Source organism: Cricetulus griseus, chromosome 2, assembly GCF_003668045.3.
Source record: "Cricetulus griseus strain 17A/GY chromosome 2, alternate assembly CriGri-PICRH-1.0, whole genome shotgun sequence".
NCBI lineage: Eukaryota > Metazoa > Chordata > Mammalia > Rodentia > Cricetidae > Cricetulus > Cricetulus griseus.
The window spans coordinates 26,574,529-26,595,349 of record NC_048595.1 but is presented as its reverse complement, the minus strand read 5'-3'; the positions used below and the strand labels follow the sequence as shown (position 1 = coordinate 26,595,349).

At 44.1% G+C, this 20,821-nt stretch overlaps 1 protein-coding gene across 4 annotated transcripts in view; it reads right to left on the bottom strand.

Annotated features, from left to right (window-relative positions):
- The window catches only part of LOC100768807 (protein argonaute-1), a 31,721-nt gene extending 11,177 nt beyond the window's left edge, over nt 1-20,544 (bottom strand). Inside the window, exons 1-12 of one of the 4 annotated variants that reach the window (XM_035439613.1) lie at nt 20,520-20,544; nt 15,738-15,921; nt 13,197-13,317; nt 12,596-12,777; nt 12,065-12,201; nt 11,702-11,836; nt 11,481-11,568; nt 10,785-10,932; nt 5,508-5,627; nt 5,032-5,163; nt 4,773-4,906; nt 543-727 (exon numbers count right to left, since the gene is read on the bottom strand). In XM_035439613.1, the coding sequence (XP_035295504.1) occupies nt 543-727; nt 4,773-4,906; nt 5,032-5,163; nt 5,508-5,627; nt 10,785-10,932; nt 11,481-11,568; nt 11,702-11,836; nt 12,065-12,201; nt 12,596-12,777; nt 13,197-13,317; nt 15,738-15,921; nt 20,520-20,544 (1,591 nt within the window). Of the gene's footprint in view, nt 1-542; nt 728-4,772; nt 4,907-5,031; nt 5,164-5,487; nt 5,628-10,784; nt 10,933-11,480; nt 11,569-11,701; nt 11,837-12,064; nt 12,202-12,595; nt 12,778-13,196; nt 13,318-15,737; nt 15,922-20,519 lie in introns of those variants that run through there. The other 3 variants (XM_027399286.2, XM_035439614.1, XM_035439615.1) reach the window with 3 other exon arrangements.
- Nucleotides 20,545-20,821: the final 277 nt, after the last annotated feature.

The following is a 20,821-nucleotide window of genomic DNA, read 5'->3' as shown; positions in this document are numbered from 1 at the left end:
ACCCAAACTGGATGGGAACAAAAACAGAGAAGTGAAGTAAAAGGGACAGTACAATTTTTAAAACAGGCCAAGATAATAGAGGAATACAGAGTAATAGACTAATAGGTGTTTGCAATATAAGAAAGAGGAAACAAGGAGAAATGTTGCAAAAAGTCCAAGCTACTACTAGGCAGAATTATAGCAGAATACCCCATATTCAGCTTGAGCTCATAATATCCTAATATATACCACACTCCCAAGTGACAGCTATCTGGCCTGACCCAACTCTGTGTCCCACTACATCAGCCTGGCACAAAACCCTATCACAGAAGAGCCTAGAAAATGTGACAATGAGTGTGACAAGTAAGTAAAACCAAATGTGACTCAACAGTTCAGGCAGTATTTCTCTGATTTAAAAACAACAACAACAACAAACAAAAAAACTGACATTAATAAACATCTCTGGATAAAGCCAAAATTCTTCACTTACTCCTCCCTACAAGCCCCTAGAGAACTATTGTTAAGCGAATCCTATCATTATTACTGTCCCAGGAGAACTGTACCATACACAGGCGTCTTCCCTGGCAGGATGACGATAATGAGCTGCAGTCCTGAGTAGGTGTTCTTTAGATGCCGGAACATGGGCTCCACACTATCTGCTCCCTGTGCATATTTGCAGAAACAAGGCTGACCCTGGATGGGCATCCCCGCATCCTTGGAAATCTTCCGCAGCTGGTCTGTGAAGTTCCTGTGGCACAAACATGGTCATGGCAAGATGTAATAAATCTCACTGAGTCTGATGGACCAAATGCCTCCATCTTAGGTACTCAGTACCATGAGAGTCTAACATGAAAGATCCAACCACAGCAGATGGAAAAATTACATTTATAGTAGAGGAAAACAAGGCAGAGCTTGCTCAACTAAAGAGAACACAAAAGGAGCTGAAGAGAACAGACAAGGGACTTGTGGGATTTCTCAGGGCTCTCGTCTTTCTCTGTCTGAGTGAGACCTATGGATGTCTGTACCCCATTACATGTCCACAGGGGAAAACAAACAACAAACAGATGCCTAAGTGTAAGGCCTTTGTGCCCAAAGTAAATAAGGATGGAAGCACAGAAGATAAATGCTCAGGGAAAAACGAGTTTCTTTCCTCTGGCTTTAGGTTTTACCCTGAGAAAGGCAACAGAGTTGATAAAGAGGGTGGCTATAGTACAGTAAAATAATCAAGCTACATAAATATACAAAAATGAGGGGGTGAGGGGAGGGAGAGGGAGAAGGGACTTACATGTGAAACAAGCTTGTTCCCTAACTTGAATATATATATATATTAATATATATATATACATATATACAAAAATGAGTGGCAAGCAATTTAATTCATAAAAATATTATCATTTAAGGCAAAGCAACCAGCAGTGAAGTGCCTGTCTGGCTTGTACAAGGGGTTGGATTCACACTCAGCATTGAACAACTTAATTAATAAAAGCAGTGAATGAATGTTTCAAAAATATATACGGCATACATATCAATGATAGCTCAGGACTCGTTTTTTTTCCATATTTAGTAAAAATATGTAGACACAGCCTATTTTATACAAATTTAAAATGATATGCATCCATAAAAAAAACTAGGTAAGAAGATTATAATCCACACCAGCAACTGCATCAGAAGAGAAGAATGAAACCAGAATGCAGGGCATCAAAAAATGTCAAATTTGTATTTTTTAAAAAGACTGAAGTAAACATGATAAAACTATGAATGTTGACTATGTAGGACTATATTATTTCTACATTATTATTACTATTATTGTGCTGGCTAACTTTTCATAACAAAAAGCTAGAGCCATCTTTGAAGAGGGATCCTCAATTGAGAAAATGCTTCCATTAAGATTCACCTGCAGAAAAGCCTTTCGGGCCTTTTCTCAATTAATGATTGACATGGAAGGGCCCAGCCCATGGAGGTATTGCTAGCCCTGGGCAGGGTCTCTGGTGCATAAGAAAGCAGGTTGAACAAGCTAGTAAGTAGCACTCCTCCATGGCTTCTACTTCAGTTCTTGCCAAGTTCCCTCAGTGACGGACTGAGATGTGGAACGGTAAGCAAAATAAACTCTTTCCTCATCAAGTTATCATGGAGTTTTATCACAGCAACAGAAACCCTAAGACAATTGTTTTGGGTTTTTTTGAGCTATAGTTTCACTATGTAGGCCTGACTAGCCTGGTATTCACTATATGTAGCCCCAGATGGCCTCAAACATAAGGCAATTTCCCGACTGTGCATTTTGAATATTGGTATTATAGGCATGAGGTATCATGTCTGCTAGCTACATTATTTATAAAATATTTTTAAACAAATAAAAATTAATAAATAATGACATTAAAAAACATATAATCTGTAGGTCTCAAAGCAAATATAACACTCATAATCCTGACATTTCTGACTGAGTCAGGAGAACCACCATGAATTTGAGGCCAGCCTGAGAGATACATCATCCCAAGAATACCCCACTCAAAAACTGAATGACTAAATGAATAAACAAATAAATGAAAAACTCAATACAAGCTAATCATTGCCTCCTATAATAGGGCTTTAATGGTCTGCTTTATATACAAATGTAGTATAGCTACTAAAACCTTAATCAAAACTCTTTTTTTACCAGCCAGGCAGTGGTGGCATACTTTAATTCCAGCACTCGGGAGGGAGGGAGGCAGAGGCAGAGGCATGTGGAAGGCTGTATCCAAACAATGACACAACCACAGTGATGAAGACAGATAAAAAAAAATAGGATTGACTATGTTTATCCATCACTGACAAATTTCCCCAACTCCACACAGCAGCCTCTGCTTCTCCCACTGTCTTTGTGAAAAGAATGTTTTTCTCTATACTCTGAGTCTCATGTCCTTAGGAACATTTGCCTCATTACTTTCCAGTTTTTCTAAATTCTATTTCCAATTTCTACTTTCTATGCATAGTCTCAGGGAGTCTCTACTACATAACGTAGTTTTCATGGCTGAGAAATCTTTATCTTTGGCCCAGAATCATGCATTAAATTAGGTACCACTGATCCTCATACACAAGTTACTTTTTTATGCTCTGCATGTAGGGGTCACTGAGAAAAAAGGGTGCTTAATGCACTGAACTCTTCCAAACATGAGATCCTAGGTTTATCAATTTCTGGTGAACCGGAAAGGTCAAAACTATAGATTATTTAGAAACACACACAAAAAAAAAACAAACACTCGGACAAGGGCAGGATAAAAAAAGTAGGAAAAAGAGCTACCAATGAGATTATTATGGCATAAATAATCTGACTAGCCTGGTATTCCAGTATTGCTACAATGCCAAACCAAATGCAAGAACAGCCTGGCCTAAATCTAACAAATCTAGGAAAGGAGACTAAAAAATAAATAGGGAAACCAAAAAATTCCAGTGATGAGAAATTACAATTATGAAGGTGGCTACGTGTCTGCCTGGCAGGGGGAAGGGAGGACAAGGGCCTAGAAGGCCTGGATCCAACAGGAGCACAAATCTCTATTACCTTTGTCATGACCAAAATGGTCAGCTCCACTGATTTCCTCATTACCAGAATACAATGATCCACTCTCCATCTCCAGAGCCACCACATAAAAAGACAGCAGAGTCTGAACCATAGTTGTATATAGGTGCACTTTTTGGTGTTGTAAGCTAACTCAATAAAACTTTAAAAACTAAAGACTATAGGGAAAGTGTCAAGTGACTTTGCTACTTGTTTATTTACTCAGTCAGGCTGTTAATTCTCTAACCTGTTTCTTTAAGCTAATTTGTGTTATCGTTTTCTTCCTTGCTGTCATGTACTCCCAGCTTCTCAAGGATGATGAGGGGGCCTGCCTCTCAATTCATGTGCACCTATTTCAGGGCACTTGCAGCTCACTTAACTATGTCCTGATGAGTACAGCAGAGGACCAGCTGCTAGTCCTTGATAGCAAAAAAAAATGTTTCTAATTAGAAGCTCAGATCTGAACCTTTCCTGATGTGCACACTTTGGACAAGTTATTCAATCTCTTTCAGCCTTAGTCTCCTGAAATATTACCTCATACGGTGGTTTGAATGAGAACAGGCCCCCATAGGCTCATATATTTGAATGCCTGGTCCCCAGTTGGTAAAACTGTTTGAAGGATTAGGAGGGGTGGCGTTGTTAGAGGAGATGGGTCACTGGAAGATGGACTTCGAGGTTTCAAAAGCACATGCCATTCCAGTTCACTCCCTCTCTCCTCTTGTTTGATCAGATGTAAACTCTCAGCTATTGCTCCAGTGCCATGTGGCCTATCCTGCAACAATGGTAATGGACTCATCCTCTGGTGCTGTAAGGCCCAATAAACTCTTTATTTTATAAGGGGTCACGGTGTTTATTATAGCAATAGAAAAACAACTAAGACACCACCTACTCACTATCAAGATGAAAGAACATAAATTAGTCACTTAAGTGTAATGTTAGCATAAGCATTATGGTTATTACCACTACTACTTATTACTAATTATGATAATTAGAACAATAAAATGACTCAGGCCTCCTTTAGGAGAGTCATACCCTAAAATTCATGTCTGATATAGATATGGCTCCTCAAGTCTTCTGATCACATATGCATAGAAAATAGGCAGAAATGTGAGTCACGAAAAAAAACCAAAAAACAAAACAGAGTTAAAAGAGGAAAGACAGATCAATCTAGACCCCTGGAGGTTATAAGATCAACAGGTCTGGGATCCTTCCCACCCCCACCCACCCCCATCCCCAAAACCCAACTCTCTTCCATCCTTACTTGAGCACTTCTTCTCGACATTGTTTTTGGGGTGCGAAGCAGGCGATGGCCCAGACTTTGATCTCAATGCCATTGTAGAATTGTTTCCCACGCATGTCCCAGACACCTTGGTTGGGTGTAGCAATGGCCCGATTCTAGGGACAGGTAGAGGGGGCGCCCAGGTGAGCCTCAGTAGAGCCATGTGAGGAGGGAGCAAAAGCCCCTAAGCTATGTAACCCAACTACCCCCATATGCCCCAGAGATGTTGTCTGGCCCTGACCCTGCTCACCCGGCCGCCATATTGCAAGATGGGCGCCGGCAGCACTCGCCCCGTCACCTCCGTCATGTCATCCTTCACTTTGATTCCAAATTCCTGGATGTAGGGATCTAAGTTGTAGCTGGCATTCTTCATCTGCGGGGCAAAAGAAGGGGATCTCAGGAGACCAGCAGCTTGGCAATACTGCTCATGTTCTGGGTCCCAAGGACAGAGCCCTGAAGAGAAGCTGAGGCTGCCAAGAAATAGCCCTGAAAAGGGGGTAGGAGAAATAGAAAATGAAGGGAGTGGGAGTGCAAATGGGAGTTGAGTTAGAAAGGAGGGAAAGAGAGAAAGAGCAGCTGAAGGATCAAGAAGCAAGAGCAGCCTGCAAAGTCCCAGACAATAAGTCCAGTCAGGGTTTCCTGAAGGAAAGCATCTACCCTACCAAGGGCCCCAAAGGCTCAGTGAACAAGCATGCACTGCTCAGCAGTCCCACTGACCAGGCGACTGATCTCCTCCTGTCTGTCTGGGGCCGACCTAGCTGTAGCCTTTATCATGGTTGAGGTCTGGTTGTCAGTCAACTTCTTAATGCACCGCTGCCCGGCCACAATGTTACAGACCTGAGAAAATGAGTGGAGAAGGAGTTACAGTCTGAGCACAGCCTATCCTTTTACAGTACCTTAGCTAACAGAAGTGGGAAAAGGACTACAGAGTCCTTTATACAAAAATACATTGTGACCAGGTCTGTGATCAGGTCTCATGTATTAAATGAGAATAATTACAAGCCCACAGGGTGTCTAAAGATTAAATAAAACACTAAAGAGCTGAGCACAGTTCTGGAACACTGCACTCAGTAAATTATAGCACACATTATTATTTACCCAAGGACTAAGTACACAGCTCTTTTGAATATTAAAAACCCAATGTAATATAAGCAAACTAGATGCCTATGGCAGCTCTCCAATGGTGGCAGGAAGTACATTGCTCTGTCTGTAACCAACCAGGAGGAGCAGAAATGGCTCAAAATTCTTGAGTCCCTGAGATATAGAAAGTGTAGGAATCATTATTTCCTTTTTGCTTTTGTGTGTGTTGGGGAGCATTGTGTGTACGTGTGAATGAATGAACCCAGGGCCGTATGCATACTAAGCAAGCCCTCTACTGAGTGAGCTGAATCTCCAGCCACAGAAATCACTATTCCCATTGGCTGGCAGTATTGTTAGTATAAGGAACATCCTGCTACTTGGTTCCTCTGTCCTACACACAAGATGGAGATCAAAAACAATGCCAAGAGGTTGGAGAGATGGTTCAGCAGTTAAGAGCACTGATTGTTCTTCCAGAGGACTGGGGTTCAATTCCCAGCACCCACAAGGCAGTTCACAACTGTCTAACTCCAGTTCCAGGGGATCCAGCACCCTCACACAGAGTATATACAGGCAAAACACCAGTGCACATTGTATGTTGAGGACCATCTGTTTATGCCCCATGTTGGGCACCATCTGTAGTTTCCTTAGGACAAACACACTTCAATAGCCATGCCTTAGGCCTTTAGGTCTTATGAGTTTAGCCTTGAAAGAGTAAAGATAGGTCTCAACTCACTGACCTTAAGTCAAGATAAAGCAGAGCCATTTCTATGGGCTCTGATAGCACATCAAATAAATAAGTAAATAAATAAAAAACAAAACAAAACAAAAACCAATACTTAGTGACAAAATAAGACTTTGACTTCTGGCTGTGCAGTAGTGGCTCACACCTTTAGTTCCAGCACTTGGGAGGCAGAGGCAGGCGGATCTCTGTAAGCTCAAGACCAGCCTGGTCTACAAGAGCTAGTTCAAAGTCACAAAGAAACCCTGTCTCAAACCCCACCACCACCAACAAAAAAAAAAAAAAGACTTTGACTTCTAATCAGGACACAGGGACAGGAGAGCTAACAGTAGAAAACCAACTGGTCTCAGGAGACTTGTGTTTGAAGTGAAGATCTGTACTTCTAAATAACGTTACCTTGGGTTCATCTCTTAACTGATCTGAGACTCAACTTCTTTATCTCAACTGTCTCAAGATGATGTGTAACTTGCTCCACACGGTCAATGTTCTGTGTACGCTGGCTTTAATCCTAGCAGCCAAAGTTCACACTAAACAATAGGAAGGAAAGCCAGGCCAAGGGCACCTGCTTCTAAATTCCACATGAGCACCCAGAATTGTTGAAATTTACTTTCCTAAAGATGCTTTCAGAAAGTAGCCCTCCACAGGCACTTACAGCTTCAGAACTAACACGGCTAGAAAACTACACAAGGACTGCAGTGAAACTGGAACTCTGACCCTGAAGCTACTGTGGAAGACAGTGTTGTGACCCCTCACAACACTAAATATGTAGCTACCATATGAACCATGCTGTGGAAGACGGTGTTGTGATTCCTCACAACACTAAATATGTAACTATCATATGAACCAAACTCCACTTTGGGGTCTGTACATAGTTGCTACTCAAGTGCCCATCAGCATTAGAAAATATAAACCAAGTAAGGTCTACACATACAGAAGTGTATAACACCTTAAGCAGGAAGAGAATCCCAACACACTACAACATGGGTAACCCTAAGGACATCGAACTAAGAGAAATAAGCCAGTCAAAAAGGAGAAATATATGCCTATCCTTGGATAAAGAACCTAGAGTAGTCAATCCCTAGAAAGAGAAAGTAGAACAGAGGCTGCCAAGGTTGGAGGCAGGGGGTGGTGGGGTGGGGTGAGGGTGTTGGGAGGGTGTTAGGGGTGGGTGTTGTGTTGGTCTTTAATGGGCACAGTCCTGGAGATAGACAGTGATGAGAGTCAAACAACAGTGTGAATGTACTTAATGCCACAGAACTCTACACTCAATGGTTAAGACGGTAACTTATACACAGCTGACTATAGTTTGAAAAACAAAAAAGATTAATGCAGGAATGAACTGGCCTGAACATGAACAAATGATTTTGCTGTGTCTCAGTGGCCTGAATAAATTAAGGAACACAAAAACCTAGTGGCACTCGTTATTTTTATTTCTTGGCTGTGGAGCTTCAAATTATTCACATTTTCTTACTTAAACCTTCCAGAGATTCCCTGTATAATTAAAATAAAACCCCTCCCGACTAGAAATGGGAATCCTCATTCACTGCTGACAGGACTTAGGATGTGAAACAGTTATGTTCAAGTTTAAGAGAAATGGAAATGAATTCAGAGGAACAAGTAAATGAATGCACATAAGTATTTTTTTTCCTATCAGCCGAAAAGCATAACACAAATGCCCATCAATGATGAAAAAACAAAATGATGTATCTACGTAGTGGAACAGCATCCTTATAGCAATGAGGATGAATCTTGGAACAATTATGCTAAGTGAAAGAAACCACAGGCAGTCTTGGTGACACATGCCTTTAATCCCAGCACTCGGAAGGCAGAGGCAGGGGGATTGCTATAAATTAAAGGCTAGCCTGATCTACAGTGCGAGTTCCAGGACAGGCTTCAAAACTGCAGAGAAACCCTGTCTCAGGAAAAAAAAAAAGAAAAGAAAAGAAAAAGAAGCTAGTCAAGCTGGGCAGTGGTGGCGCACACCTTTAATCCCAGCACTCAGTAGGCAGAGGCAGGTGGACCTCTGTGAGTTCGAGGCCAGCCTGGTCTACAGAGCGAGTGCCAGGACAGCCTTCAAAGCTACACAGAGAAACCCTATCTCGAAAAACCAAAAAAGAAAAGAAAAAAAAAAAAAAAAAGGAAAAAAAAAGCCATTCAAAAAAGGACATAGACTATATGATTCTATTTATATATATTTTGTCCAAAACAGGCAAATCCACAGAGATAGAAAATAACTTAATAGTTACTAGGGACCATTAGGGAAAGAAGTATCGGCTTTCTTCTAGGGGTGATAAAACATCCTAAAATTAAGTAGTCATGATGTCTACATAATTCTATGAATACAGTTTAAGTACCACTGAATTATACATTATATACATTATCACATTTTTGTCAATTATGTCTTCATGAAGCTATTAACATGTTTTTAAATCCTCCACAACATTCAAGACAATCTAAGCCTCCACCTCTTCCACCGTTATCTCCTATCCCTTATTTCCCCCTCATATACTACAGCCCTCCGTCCTCAGAAAGATCCAGCCTGTCTTGCTTTAGAGCTTTAGTAGCTGTTCCTCCTGCCAGGAAATCTTGTCCCTACTATTATTACAAGGATGGTAGCCATAATTTGGGACTTAGATCAAATGTCTCCTAGGAGAGGCCACCCTTGACAACAACGACTAAAACAGTCCCCTGACCCTTTGTCCTTACTCCTATCCCTTGACCTGTTTTATTACTTTTACAGCACTCACTACCATTTCAAACCACACACGAGTTTACCAGTTTGTTGTTTGTCTTTCTAGAAGAATACAAGTTCCAGGAGAAGAGGAACCCTTTCTTTTTACTGTATTTCTAGTACATGACATATATTATGAGCTTGATAAACATGTTAACTAAGCAACAATACAAATCAAGGTTATATAATTATATAAATGATTCACCTTGAAAATTACTGTTTCACATAAATAACATTGTTCAAAAATTTCAGTTTGTAATACATTCAATTTAGCTGGAACTGTCCCTAAAGACCTCAGTTTATACCTCCGAGAACATATTGCCTTCATCCCATTTTCTGTGTATCAGCTGCTATTAAACAAGCCAGAGTCTTGTTTTGCTTTCCTCTCCCTTTAGTCTCACTTTCTTGGAATAGGTTCTGGAATCCTAGAAGTTCAAAAAAAGCTTGAGCTTTAAGTTCATAGAAGGCACCCAACCCCTACTGCTGGAAAAGTGGGGAGTCTATTAGAGTGCATCTCCAACTCTAATGCGTATATGACTCTCCTTTTAGATCTTACTAAAGGCATAGGCAGAGAGAGATGCATTTTAAACAAGCTCAGGTGATGCCCATTCTGTTGACACACTAAGGATGTCTCATGATGACACACTGGACCAGAGAGTAAGAAATATTTCACGAGGCTTTGCCTAGATTCACTAGTATTCTGTGACTTAAAGGGTATTACTGTCCTTTTGCTGACAGCTGTATTTAAAAGGTCTGTAAAGTACAAAGGCAGGAAAAGTCTGGAGATTTAAAATTTTCCCAGAAGAGAGCTCATTAAACACTGGGGAAATGGGATTTATATTACAGGAAACATTTGTCTCCATTTTCTTCAGAATGAGATATAATTGTATTTCTAGGTCACTCATTATCCCTAACTGCAGACAGCAAGAAAGAGAAATTAAAAGATAGCAGATGTGTGAGTATCTGAAATCTGTCCTGACCAATTACAAAATAAATCAATATAAGGCTAGGGACATAATTCAGTTGGCATAGTGCTTGCCTAGCATGCATAAAACCTTGGGTTCAATCCCCAACACCCCATAAACTGAGTGTGGAAGTGCTATGTCTAGATTCCCAGCCCCTGAGAGGTGGAGATGGGAGCATCAGAAGTTCAAGGCCATCCCTATCTAAATTTGAGTTCAAGGCCAGCCTAGGCTGGAGAGTTGTCCCAAATAAATGAATAGATGGAACTTGCCCTTCTGCCTGGTAGCCCTGAAAGAACATGAGAGCAAAACCAGGGATAAGAAAAGACCTTAGCAAGTGGTAAGTCTATATTTCATATGAAGACAACCTTAAACCTCCCTAGAACATCATCTTTCAAAACTTCAAATTGAGGAGGGCAGACTATGATTGGCTCAACAGACCTGAAGATCGATGTGGTGGAGCCCTTCTGTGGCAGCCTTACCTCCAGGGGCAAATAGGTATGCTTTTGCTCTTGCCCAACTTGTAGGCAGGGCAGGTGAGGATACTTGAGTTGAAGGTTGTATTTCTGCTTGAAATACTGTGCCACAGTACATTCCACAGTCTGTCCACTCTCCAGCTGCAAGGGAAACCTGTTTGGATGAAGGGAAGGAAGTATCATAACTCAGCATCCAGCCCCACCTCTCTATAGCCCCACCCAAAGAAGGCTTCACTGGAAAAGTCAAAGATTTGATGGACAAGTTCTGCAGCAGGCAACCATATCTGACTCTCTTGTGTTTCTAACACCAGAATAGAATAGATATAAAGGTAAAGAGCCCAATACAGCCTGACATCAAGAAACTGGATGGAATCTGATGATTTTCCTACAGCTAAACCAGGGGCCCTGATTTTAGCTTTTTTTCAGGAGGAAGAATAAACTGAAAATTCTATATTTACAGACCCAGGAGTAATTGGTGGTCCACATATATTTTATATTAAGGTCCAAGGAGGAAACCAAGAGATCAAGAAGGTAAAACTCATGGGGATAATCAAACAAGCTGGGAAGGGTCAGGGAGAGGATGCCAAATTCGCTTCTCTTATCTCCAAGCAACGGCCAATGCCAAGGCTTATTCTGAAGGACCACATGAGAGCTTAGCCCTCTGCTACCAGTTGACTGTGCTTAGCAATGCTGCCAACTTACGTCTGATGACTAGCAGGGCGTCGGGTAACATTACACACGCGGTATTTCCTCTTCATCTGTCCACAGTGGGTCACTTCCACCTTCAGGCCTGAGATACACACACTACTTGTCAAGGTTGACACAGATTGCTCATGCTCCCTTGCTTGGCCTCTCCCAGGGAGATTTCCTTTTAGGGTCAGAGAAAGCAGGGCTTTCCCTTCCCCATTTGGGTGGGTCCTCACCTTTTATCTCCTTGGTAAAGCGAACACGCTGGGAATCTGTGAGGGGCTTGGGCTGTTCATCTATGTTCCTGATGTCCAGGACCTCACACATGAACTCAATCACTGGCTGTGCTTTGTAGAAGGCAGTGGCTGATACTGTGGGGACAGGGGAGAGATAGCTTGGTTCAGATTCTTTCAGAGGAAAAAAAAAACTGAAGGCATTACAATTTATACCCTCTTCTTTACAGGGTACCAGGATAGGGACAAGGTGTGCTAGGGCTTCAGGAATTAGACTGGGCATGTGGCTGCAGAGCTGGGAGGGGAGGCTGGGAGTGTGGTCACTGGATTTAGGGTACCCCTGTCTCCACAGCTTTTCCAACTCACCATCAATGTTGAGCATCATCTTCCACATGGCAGGGCGCACAGACTGGTGAAAGCCGAACCAGACCTCGCGCCCACCCCCCAGCGGGTGGTAGTAGCCCTCAGGCGGTGAGAAGAAGGAACGGCCCACAGGGGTGTACCTGGCAGGGACAGGCAGAGAACTGGTCCCTCGGGCACAGGCCCCCACCCTGTGAGGCATCCTGGGCATGGAGGAGCCCTGGCCTGGAAGGCAGGACACCGGGGCTTTAATGCCAGCTCTGTTCTCAGGCCAATAGTAAGACTGACCTTGTACAAGTTTCTACCTTTTCTCTGCCCTGCAGGGATAGATGGAGTGAAGCCAAATGGTATCCAAGGACAGGGCCAGGGATCTAACCATCTAAATGTATATATATATATATTTGCCTGACACATGGTAGGGCTTCAGTTTCTTTTTCTCAGTGATACACTGTGGGACCTTAATACTTCCTCCCTCCCCCCTCCCCCAACAGCAGTTTTGCCAACACCTATAGCCTAGGTAATAACTATATTCAGTACCTCATAGACGCCAGGTGCCTCATGGCCACATCCAGGGCTTGCACAGACTCCAAGGGCACAGGGATCTGGCCACTGACCAGGGCTTCATGTAGCATACGCCAGCTCACAATGGCTAGCCACTTGATGGAGACCTTAAAAATTCTATCTTTCCCTTCCCCAGGGATTGTCACCTCAAAGTCAACCTTCAGGAAAGAAAGAAAGAAAGAAAGAAAGAAAGAAAGAAAGAAAGAAAGAAAGAAAGAAAGAAAGAAAGGATTTACTGTCATATTCCCACACACTAGTCTTCCTGCCCCACTCACTGTCCCCCACTCCAGAGACCTGCCATAACTCTTCCTTGAAGTCACCAGGGACTCACAATAAAAAACTGAAGAGTTAAAAACCCACACTGCTTTCCAAGGATGAAGCTTCAGTGCTTCTGGCCCTTTCAACCTGGAAGGAAATCCTTTGGGTCTATTTTTTTTTTAAGTCTAATCTTGGTCTGTTTGGGGCAGGCACAGAGCACATTAAGTGCCAACCCTGAGCCACCATATACTCTTCATCACAAAAGCAAAAGAAGGATCTCTAGACTATCGCACTCCAGGTGGCCTCATCCCAGCCTTACCCTCTCGTTGCCAATGGGCAGTGCAGTGACAGTGTAAATGTTCTTCTTTCCATCATAGACGGGCTTGCGATCCCCGAAGATCTGAGGCTTGAAATGCTGGACCATGTATTCCACCACTTCCCTGGGAAGACAGACATGGCATGTGGAAGCCTCAGTGATACCACTTCAGGCTTGTGGAAACAGTTCAAGGTTCTGGCAAAGTCCCATCTATTACACTCACTCCTAATGTCTACTCTATGGCAGTACTTCTCAAGCTTCAGCATTCCTATGAATCGCCAGGAGGTTTCATTAAAATCAGCCTGATTGGCAGGCCTACAGGGTAGCTTGAAAAGCCACATTCTGACATTCTAGGTGACGCTGCTGGTCCTCAGATCACCAAGACCCTCATGGACTTGGAGGGAAGAAGGGCTTGTTCTCAGGTCTATCCTGAACCTTCTACGACCTTTGATTCCCAGTCTGTCAAGCAAAATCAAAAAGGGAAAGATCTGAACTAGACTAGAAGTAAAATAAACTGTAGAATGAATTCATCTCTCCAGCTCTCTGAAGTTCTGCCACTGTTTTCTCTCCATTGTCATCGTTCCCCCAATCTCATTTCTTGCATTCTCCTATTTAGTTCCCACATAGTCATCACATTTTCAAACTCCCAGCCACCCAACTATCTGACCATTCCACTTTCTACACCCAAATTTTTATGTACTGCTACAACATAAAACATACTCAAAAGGTACACTAGACACAATGGTGAAACACGCGGTTTCAATCCCAACTAGGCCAGTGCTACTGAGAAATACATCGTGATTACTTATATCCCTCAGGAATACTGACTATATGAAACCTTTCCCAGCTTCTAACTGCCTTTTATCAAAAAGCAGCTCTAATAGCAACAAAAAGAACACTGACTAACAGCTAAGGCCACGTTAGAGTTCTCAGACATAATCACAAACATGCTCATTTACATAGGTGTTCATCCCTCTGCTAGCATCTGAAACACCCCTTTCATAGGTTATTATATGCATAAACATACAGAAACATGTTTAATTTCATTTATTAGAGAAATACAATTCAAAATTAGATCAAGATACAACACTCTACTTATCCAAACACAAAAAAAGAAAAAGAATTGGATATAATAGGTTGGTGTAAATATGTGCAATAGAACCTCTGAATTCTTGCAGGCTGGGGAGAATGAAAATTGGTTTTACTAAAATCAGCTGCTAATTTGCAGGTCTACAGTGTAGCCTGGAAACCTACTCTCTGACATCCTAGGTAATGCTGCCTCTAAGAATCAACAATGTCTCAATTTAAACAGTCTTGTACCAGCAATCCACTCCTAGGATTTTATCTTACAGATACATTCATACTCAGTGAAAATATGTATCTTTATATAATATTTAATAGTTTCAATTTTTTTGTTGTTTTTTTTGTTTGTTTTTTTTTTTTTTTTTTTTTTTTTTTTTTTTTTTTTTTTTTTTTTTTTCCGAGACAGGGTTTCCCTGTGGCTTTGGAGGCTGTCCTGGAACTAGCTCTTGTAGACTAGGCTGGTCTCGAACTCACAGAGATCCACCTGCCTCTGCCTCCCGAGTGCTGGGATTAAAGGCGTGTGCCACCACCGCCCGGCAATAGTTTCAATTTTATAGCAAAAGTTTAGACTCAATCTATATATTCCTCAATAGACCAAGCAAGTTATATGGCCAGTGCTACATACTATATAGTGCCACACAAAAGAATGAGGCAGATCTACACATATTAATACATATTACTTTCCAAAATATGTGGCTAAACAGGAAAATGGTTAATACAGACCAAAGTACATAGGATTGTATATTAATATTACATATGTATATGTTTACACATGCACAAAAAAGTATCTGAAAATATACTCAAGATTGTTTTTAAAAGTATTCTGGGGGACAATAATTTTTTACTGCCAATTCTTAAGTTTTTTTGTTTGTTTGTTTTTTGTTTTGTTTTTCAAGACAGGGTTTCTCTATAGCTATGGAGCCTGTCCTGGCACTTGCTCTGTAGAGCAGGCTGGCTTTGAACTCACAGAAATCTGTCTGCCTTTGCCTCCTGGAATTAAAGGCATGCGACACCACCACCCGGCTTAATTCTTAAGGTTTTTAACTGTGAAAATGGTTTCCAAGTAATAATAAAACAATTTAATCTGCTTCTTCTAAGACTTCTAATCCCTCCAACTATGCATCTCACAACATCCTCCAGCCTTAGCAAGAATATCCTCCTCTTACTCCTACCATCTCTGACCTTGCCTTTTAACCTCTCCTTTACCCAAGTCTCATTCTTAAAAGTTCTCTACTCAGCTGGGCGGTGGATCACTTTGAGTTCGAGGCCAGCCTGGTCTACAGAGAAATCCTGTCTTGAAAAACCAAAAACAAAAAGAAAAAGAAAAAAAGAAAGGTCTCTACTCATCCATTTTAACAATGTGCTAGGTACAATACTTCACTCTCAGGGTTCTCTAGTCAACATGTTCCCTCTTTCCCTGCTAATACATTGAACTTGGTGCCGTCCATGTGCATCACTTACCGGTTGACTCTTCGAGGACACTTATCCGGCTTGATGTCCACCTCGTAATGATAAACATCAATCTTAGGAATGTCCACCTCAAAGTAATTGGCCAGAAGCTTGATTGGTTTGCCCACAGTGCCAATGCCAGGCCGTCGAGGTGCCTGGAACACCTGCTGCAGGGGAGGCAGGTAGGCACCTGCAGCTATTAAGACAAAGAGGCCAGTCAGTGAGGACAGACTCTGGCAACCTTCTAACATCTGTGATCAGAGAAAGCACAAGGCCTCTCAGACCCAGACCGACCAGGGAGCATGGGTGGGTCTCTTTCCAGTTTCTTAACCCAGCAGGGGACTTCCTTCCAATAACTCAGACATTCCCAGGCTCATTGGTTTTTCTAATGGTTTGTTCCATTTTTTTGTTTTAAACCTTTCTTCAGTTAGGAAAAATGTGTATCTTAAACTTCATCAAGTAAATGTGTAATGAGTTCTTATCACACGAAGGGAAGAGGCCAGCTCTGGTTCCCAGTGAACAAAGTCCTTCCTTCTTTCATACTAGAGGAGACACCTATCTCTACCAGGTATCTGGCAGACTAGAATGTTATATGCTCTGCTATGAGAAGCTCACTTCACTCTTCATCGAAGCACTGCCTGGCTGGCATCAGGACTTTGTATTGACACCCTCTGTTAATGTGGACAGGAGAAAGACCCCAAGAGAGCCGGGCTGGGAATGGCAAGGCCAATGCGAGACAGGGCTAAGATGGAGTGCTTGGAGCTGGAGGAAGATAAAAGAAGACAAGGCTAGAGGGAGAGATAGCAGCTGAAAACTAAGAAAATGAAGAGAGGCGGGCAGGGGTAGAAGAAAAGGTCAGATCTGGAGGTCACCTGAGAAAATGGCTTGAACTGGTTAGAAAAAGGAGTGAGGGCTGCAGGTAGGGCTAGATACCTGGGGAATAGGGAAGGAATTATCTAGATAAAGGATGAAGGAAGGCGGGAGCTCACATGAAGAAAGAGCTAGAGGCTCTGGGAAGGAAGAAGAACAGGAAGGAAGATACTGAGTCAGGAGAGTATAAGACACTTTCCATGCTTCACAAATCTTCCCACAGAGGGTCCAGGAAGCAGAAGGGATCAATTTCAAGACAGAGGAGACCCTTGGGAAAGGGCTAGGATAGGCCAGCATGACTGCTACTCCCAGTCTTATTTTCCAGCTCTCTCTCTCTCTCTCTCTCTTGAGAGAGAGAGAGAGAGAGAGAGAGACTGAGAGAGAGAGAGAGAGAGAGAGAGACTAAGTGAAGCCTTTGTCCCCAGCTACTATTGTTCTTGCCAGCAGAGGACCAGCCCAGGTGGAAGGAGAGAGGGGTAAACTAACCCAGAACCTCCTCCCTTAACCAGAGCTCTGCTTTCATAGACAGAAAAGACTCAGGTGGAAAGAGGGTAGGAGGGCATGGAGTACATCTTCAGCAAGGGTGTCAGGAAAAGGCCAGAGCCAAGTGTAGGAGGTACACACTTCCAAAGCTGAGGTGCTTGTCTCCGGCTAATCAACCACCTGTCAAGGCAGCCCCTTTCTGCAGAGGGAAACACAAGTTCAACCCAAAAGCAAAGGGCCTCTACAACCCAGCTACAAGGAAAGTGAACTACTTAAACCTATCCCAGAAAGAGATGAACAGGTGTTGCAGACATTCTTATCACATATAACCTAGCCCTTCAAAGTCAACTGTTCTACTCACGCTCCGTGTTTCAAAAGAAGGGACCATACCTGACTTGGTCACAGCTCAAGCTAATGCCAGGCATAAACACAGGTATTCCGTATAGTCATATGCAATAAATGAACAAGCACACCCATAGGCATACCACAGAGTACACAACCACACAAACACGCTTGCCACTGTCCCAAACAATCACAAACCCTATACAGGAGGAGCATTTGACCCCTTTGGGGGATCTCTTTCCCTTCCAAATTCTAGGACTCCATTCATCTTTGCCTCCTAGACTGGGAGGCAAATCCTGGGAGAAAAGACACCCTTCCCCCCCTTAGAACTAGGGGCTGAGCAAAAATGATAGAGGTAGGACATACACTCCCCTCAGAGCTTTCTTTTCCCCAGAAATGGAACTTAGGACACTCTCCTCCCCAGGAGTCAAAGAAAATGGGGGACATATCTCCATGCCATCCCCAAACTAGGGAAGCAGGCAGGAGGGAAGAACTACCTCTCTGCCATTCTAGCCCCTGGAAAGCTCTGTCCACAGCTGTACAGTCTCCACTCCCCAACCTCGCCCTGCCCCCAGCTTTTAGTCTGAGAAAGGAAGACACTTCCCCTCAGACCCAGACAGGGACAGACGGCCACTTTGTGATGCAGATGAGGGCCCCAGCACAGAGGACAAAGCTCCAGCCTAGGGGGAAAGGGGCGGGGCCCTTCCCTGCAGACAAAAGCAAGAAGGGAGGGGCCCTGAAAATGACACTCCCCCTCCCCCATCCCCTACCAGCACTGAGAAGGAAAAGTAACAGAGCTCAAGGTCCACCGTCAGGATTCCTCTCCAACAACTCCAAGGCTCACACATCTCCCTAAAGAACCTGACTGCCTACTTGAAGGGCAAGTACCCTTGGTAAGTTAGATGGTGAGTCAGAAAAGACTAAGAGACCAATCTCTCCAGAAATATTTGTTCACAAACATTAAACACCCACACACATAGACACAATTACAGAATATGCACATGAGTTTAACCATATGTTCACACTTGAATGTGATCTGAGCCAATTAATAAACATGCACTCTGTGTCAGGGCCTCCATGTGCCGCTGCCACAGATAAGTCGGGAAGTACCTCCACCCTCAATGCGCTTGCTTCCAGGCCAGTCCACATGCCCCAACACACCTACACACTGAAGGCACATCTGCACATGAGCCTTCTCAGAAAAAATTCTTCAACATCTTACAAGAATAAATAGTATTACTGCCCAGTCCCAGAAGGAAGTAATTATGGGGTCTCCATCAGAGTTCTCAGCCTGAATTTGGATTACATCTTTTGATTAGGCAAACCCCATGCCACTAACATTTTTCCAGTGACACAGCTGACTCCCATGCTCCAGACCTTCACCTAGAAGCTTCTTTCTTGTAACAAACAAATCCATGTCTTCATCACTCCAGAACCCACTACGAATCCATCAAGATAAAATCATTAGTAATCTAGGAAAACAAGCCTTCAGTATGTCTAGATGTGGGTGACCTCACCACCCTACTCTCTAGTCCACAGGTTGTTGTTAGCAGTCCCCAACCTAGAAAACTAGAATTTACACTCTACCTTACAAGGCTATTTGTGTTTGGAGGAACACATCACAGATCATTGAATCAGACTTGGGGGAGAGTTTTAAGATCGATACTATTATTGGCCTGAAAAACAGATGTTTCCCAAAATCTTTAAAAGTAATCTAAACAGATATCGTGTTGCCATCCCTACACCAAATGGAAGGAGGTGGTGAGAGCTAACCCAAAGGATTCTGGGTCCAGACCGTACTTTCTACTAGAGGGTAAGAGACCTAGAACACAAAAAGTATCCTAAGTCTATAGCCTCCAGTCTTTTCTGGGCAGCCCTGCCTCAGTTTCACCTCTTATCTACTTTTCTCCTGCTTATAAACAAGAAAACATAAGTTAGAGCTACAATCGCGATCAATAATCACGTCCACACCTCCAACAACTTGTTTCTGTCAGACAGACTAGCTTGGCAACCTTGAGTCTAACGACATGCCCCTGACATGGGAAAAGATCCACTGGGAAACAGGACTCACAAATATATAGAGATTACACTGTAACATAAATAGCCAGTTCAAGGAAAAGGACGTTATCCTTGGATTAAAAGCTCCCATCTCTCCTCAGTAGCGGTCTAGAAACCTGCAAAGCATATGGGCCTGGTCTCTCAATGACCAACACTTTTCTAAGGCCTGTCTTCAGAGAGAACCAGCTCCCAGAGCATGGCTTCGGTCCCAGTCTTTCCTCATGTGGCAGAAAAAGGCACTCTGGCAGTTTACCTCAACCCATTCTTTGGCAAACTGCTAACTGCGGGGCTTAAGGACCAAGTGTCAGAGACCCCAAGACAGAGATGAAGCAATTTCCATTTGTATTCTGCCAACACAATCTAAGAGAGAATGCACACATCAGTGCGCTCCTTTTCCCAAGCCAAACAGGGCAGAGGAGGGGTAGGGGTATTCAAACAGCCACGCCCCCACCACATAGGGCAGCCCTTTAGGCTGGTACCTCCGCGCATGCTCGCGGGCCACCACTCAAGTCCCCAGCCTAAGGGGGAAATCCCAGGACTGGATCCCCACCCACCGCCCCCTGACCCTCACCCCCGCTTCAGGCCCAGTTAGGGCGGAGCACAGAGCCCAGCTCCGGCGCCTTCTCCCTGGAGACATTAGCTTAGCCCAGCCCAGCAGGGCCGAGCCCCCGCCCCTGGCAGGCGGTAGTTACAGGCCCATCTGTGTCGCCCCCCTCCTCTCCTGGACACCTGGAGCCCGCCCCCCTGCCACCTGCCGGGCCTCCCCACAGGCCTCCCTAATAACCTCACGGAAGGACTCCGGTGCATTCAGGCCCTTCTCTTAGATTGCTTCCCACCCACAGGACTGCATACTGCTTCCCAGGACAAACAGCCTGGGTCTCAGATCTTCACATGGCTCTCCGCCGGAACTGCACACAGCCCCTTCAAAACGGGCCCCCCATCTCCTGAGAGCCCCTCCCCGCCCTCTGGAGCCATGCTCTTCCCGCGGGAGCCCTCCGGGCTCTGGAACACACACCGCTCCCGGCTCCCGAGGGCCCTTACCTGCTCCCGAGGGTCCCGCTTCCATCCCATATACCCGTGCGGTGAACAGGCGGCCGGGAGACTGAGGAGTCCAGCGTGAGGGGCCTAGGCGCCTCGCACTTGCACTGCTCGGGCTCCCGGGCCGGGCTCGGCTCCCCCCCGAAGCCCGGCCGCTCGCACCGTCGCCCCCGCAGCCTCCGTTGCCGCCGCCGCGGAGCCTGCAGCAGCTCCCCCTGCGAGCACTGCCAGTGCGCAGGCGCGACCGATGGGCCCAGGGGGCGGACGGGAACGAGTCAAGCGGGGCGCTCGACGGCAACAAAGGC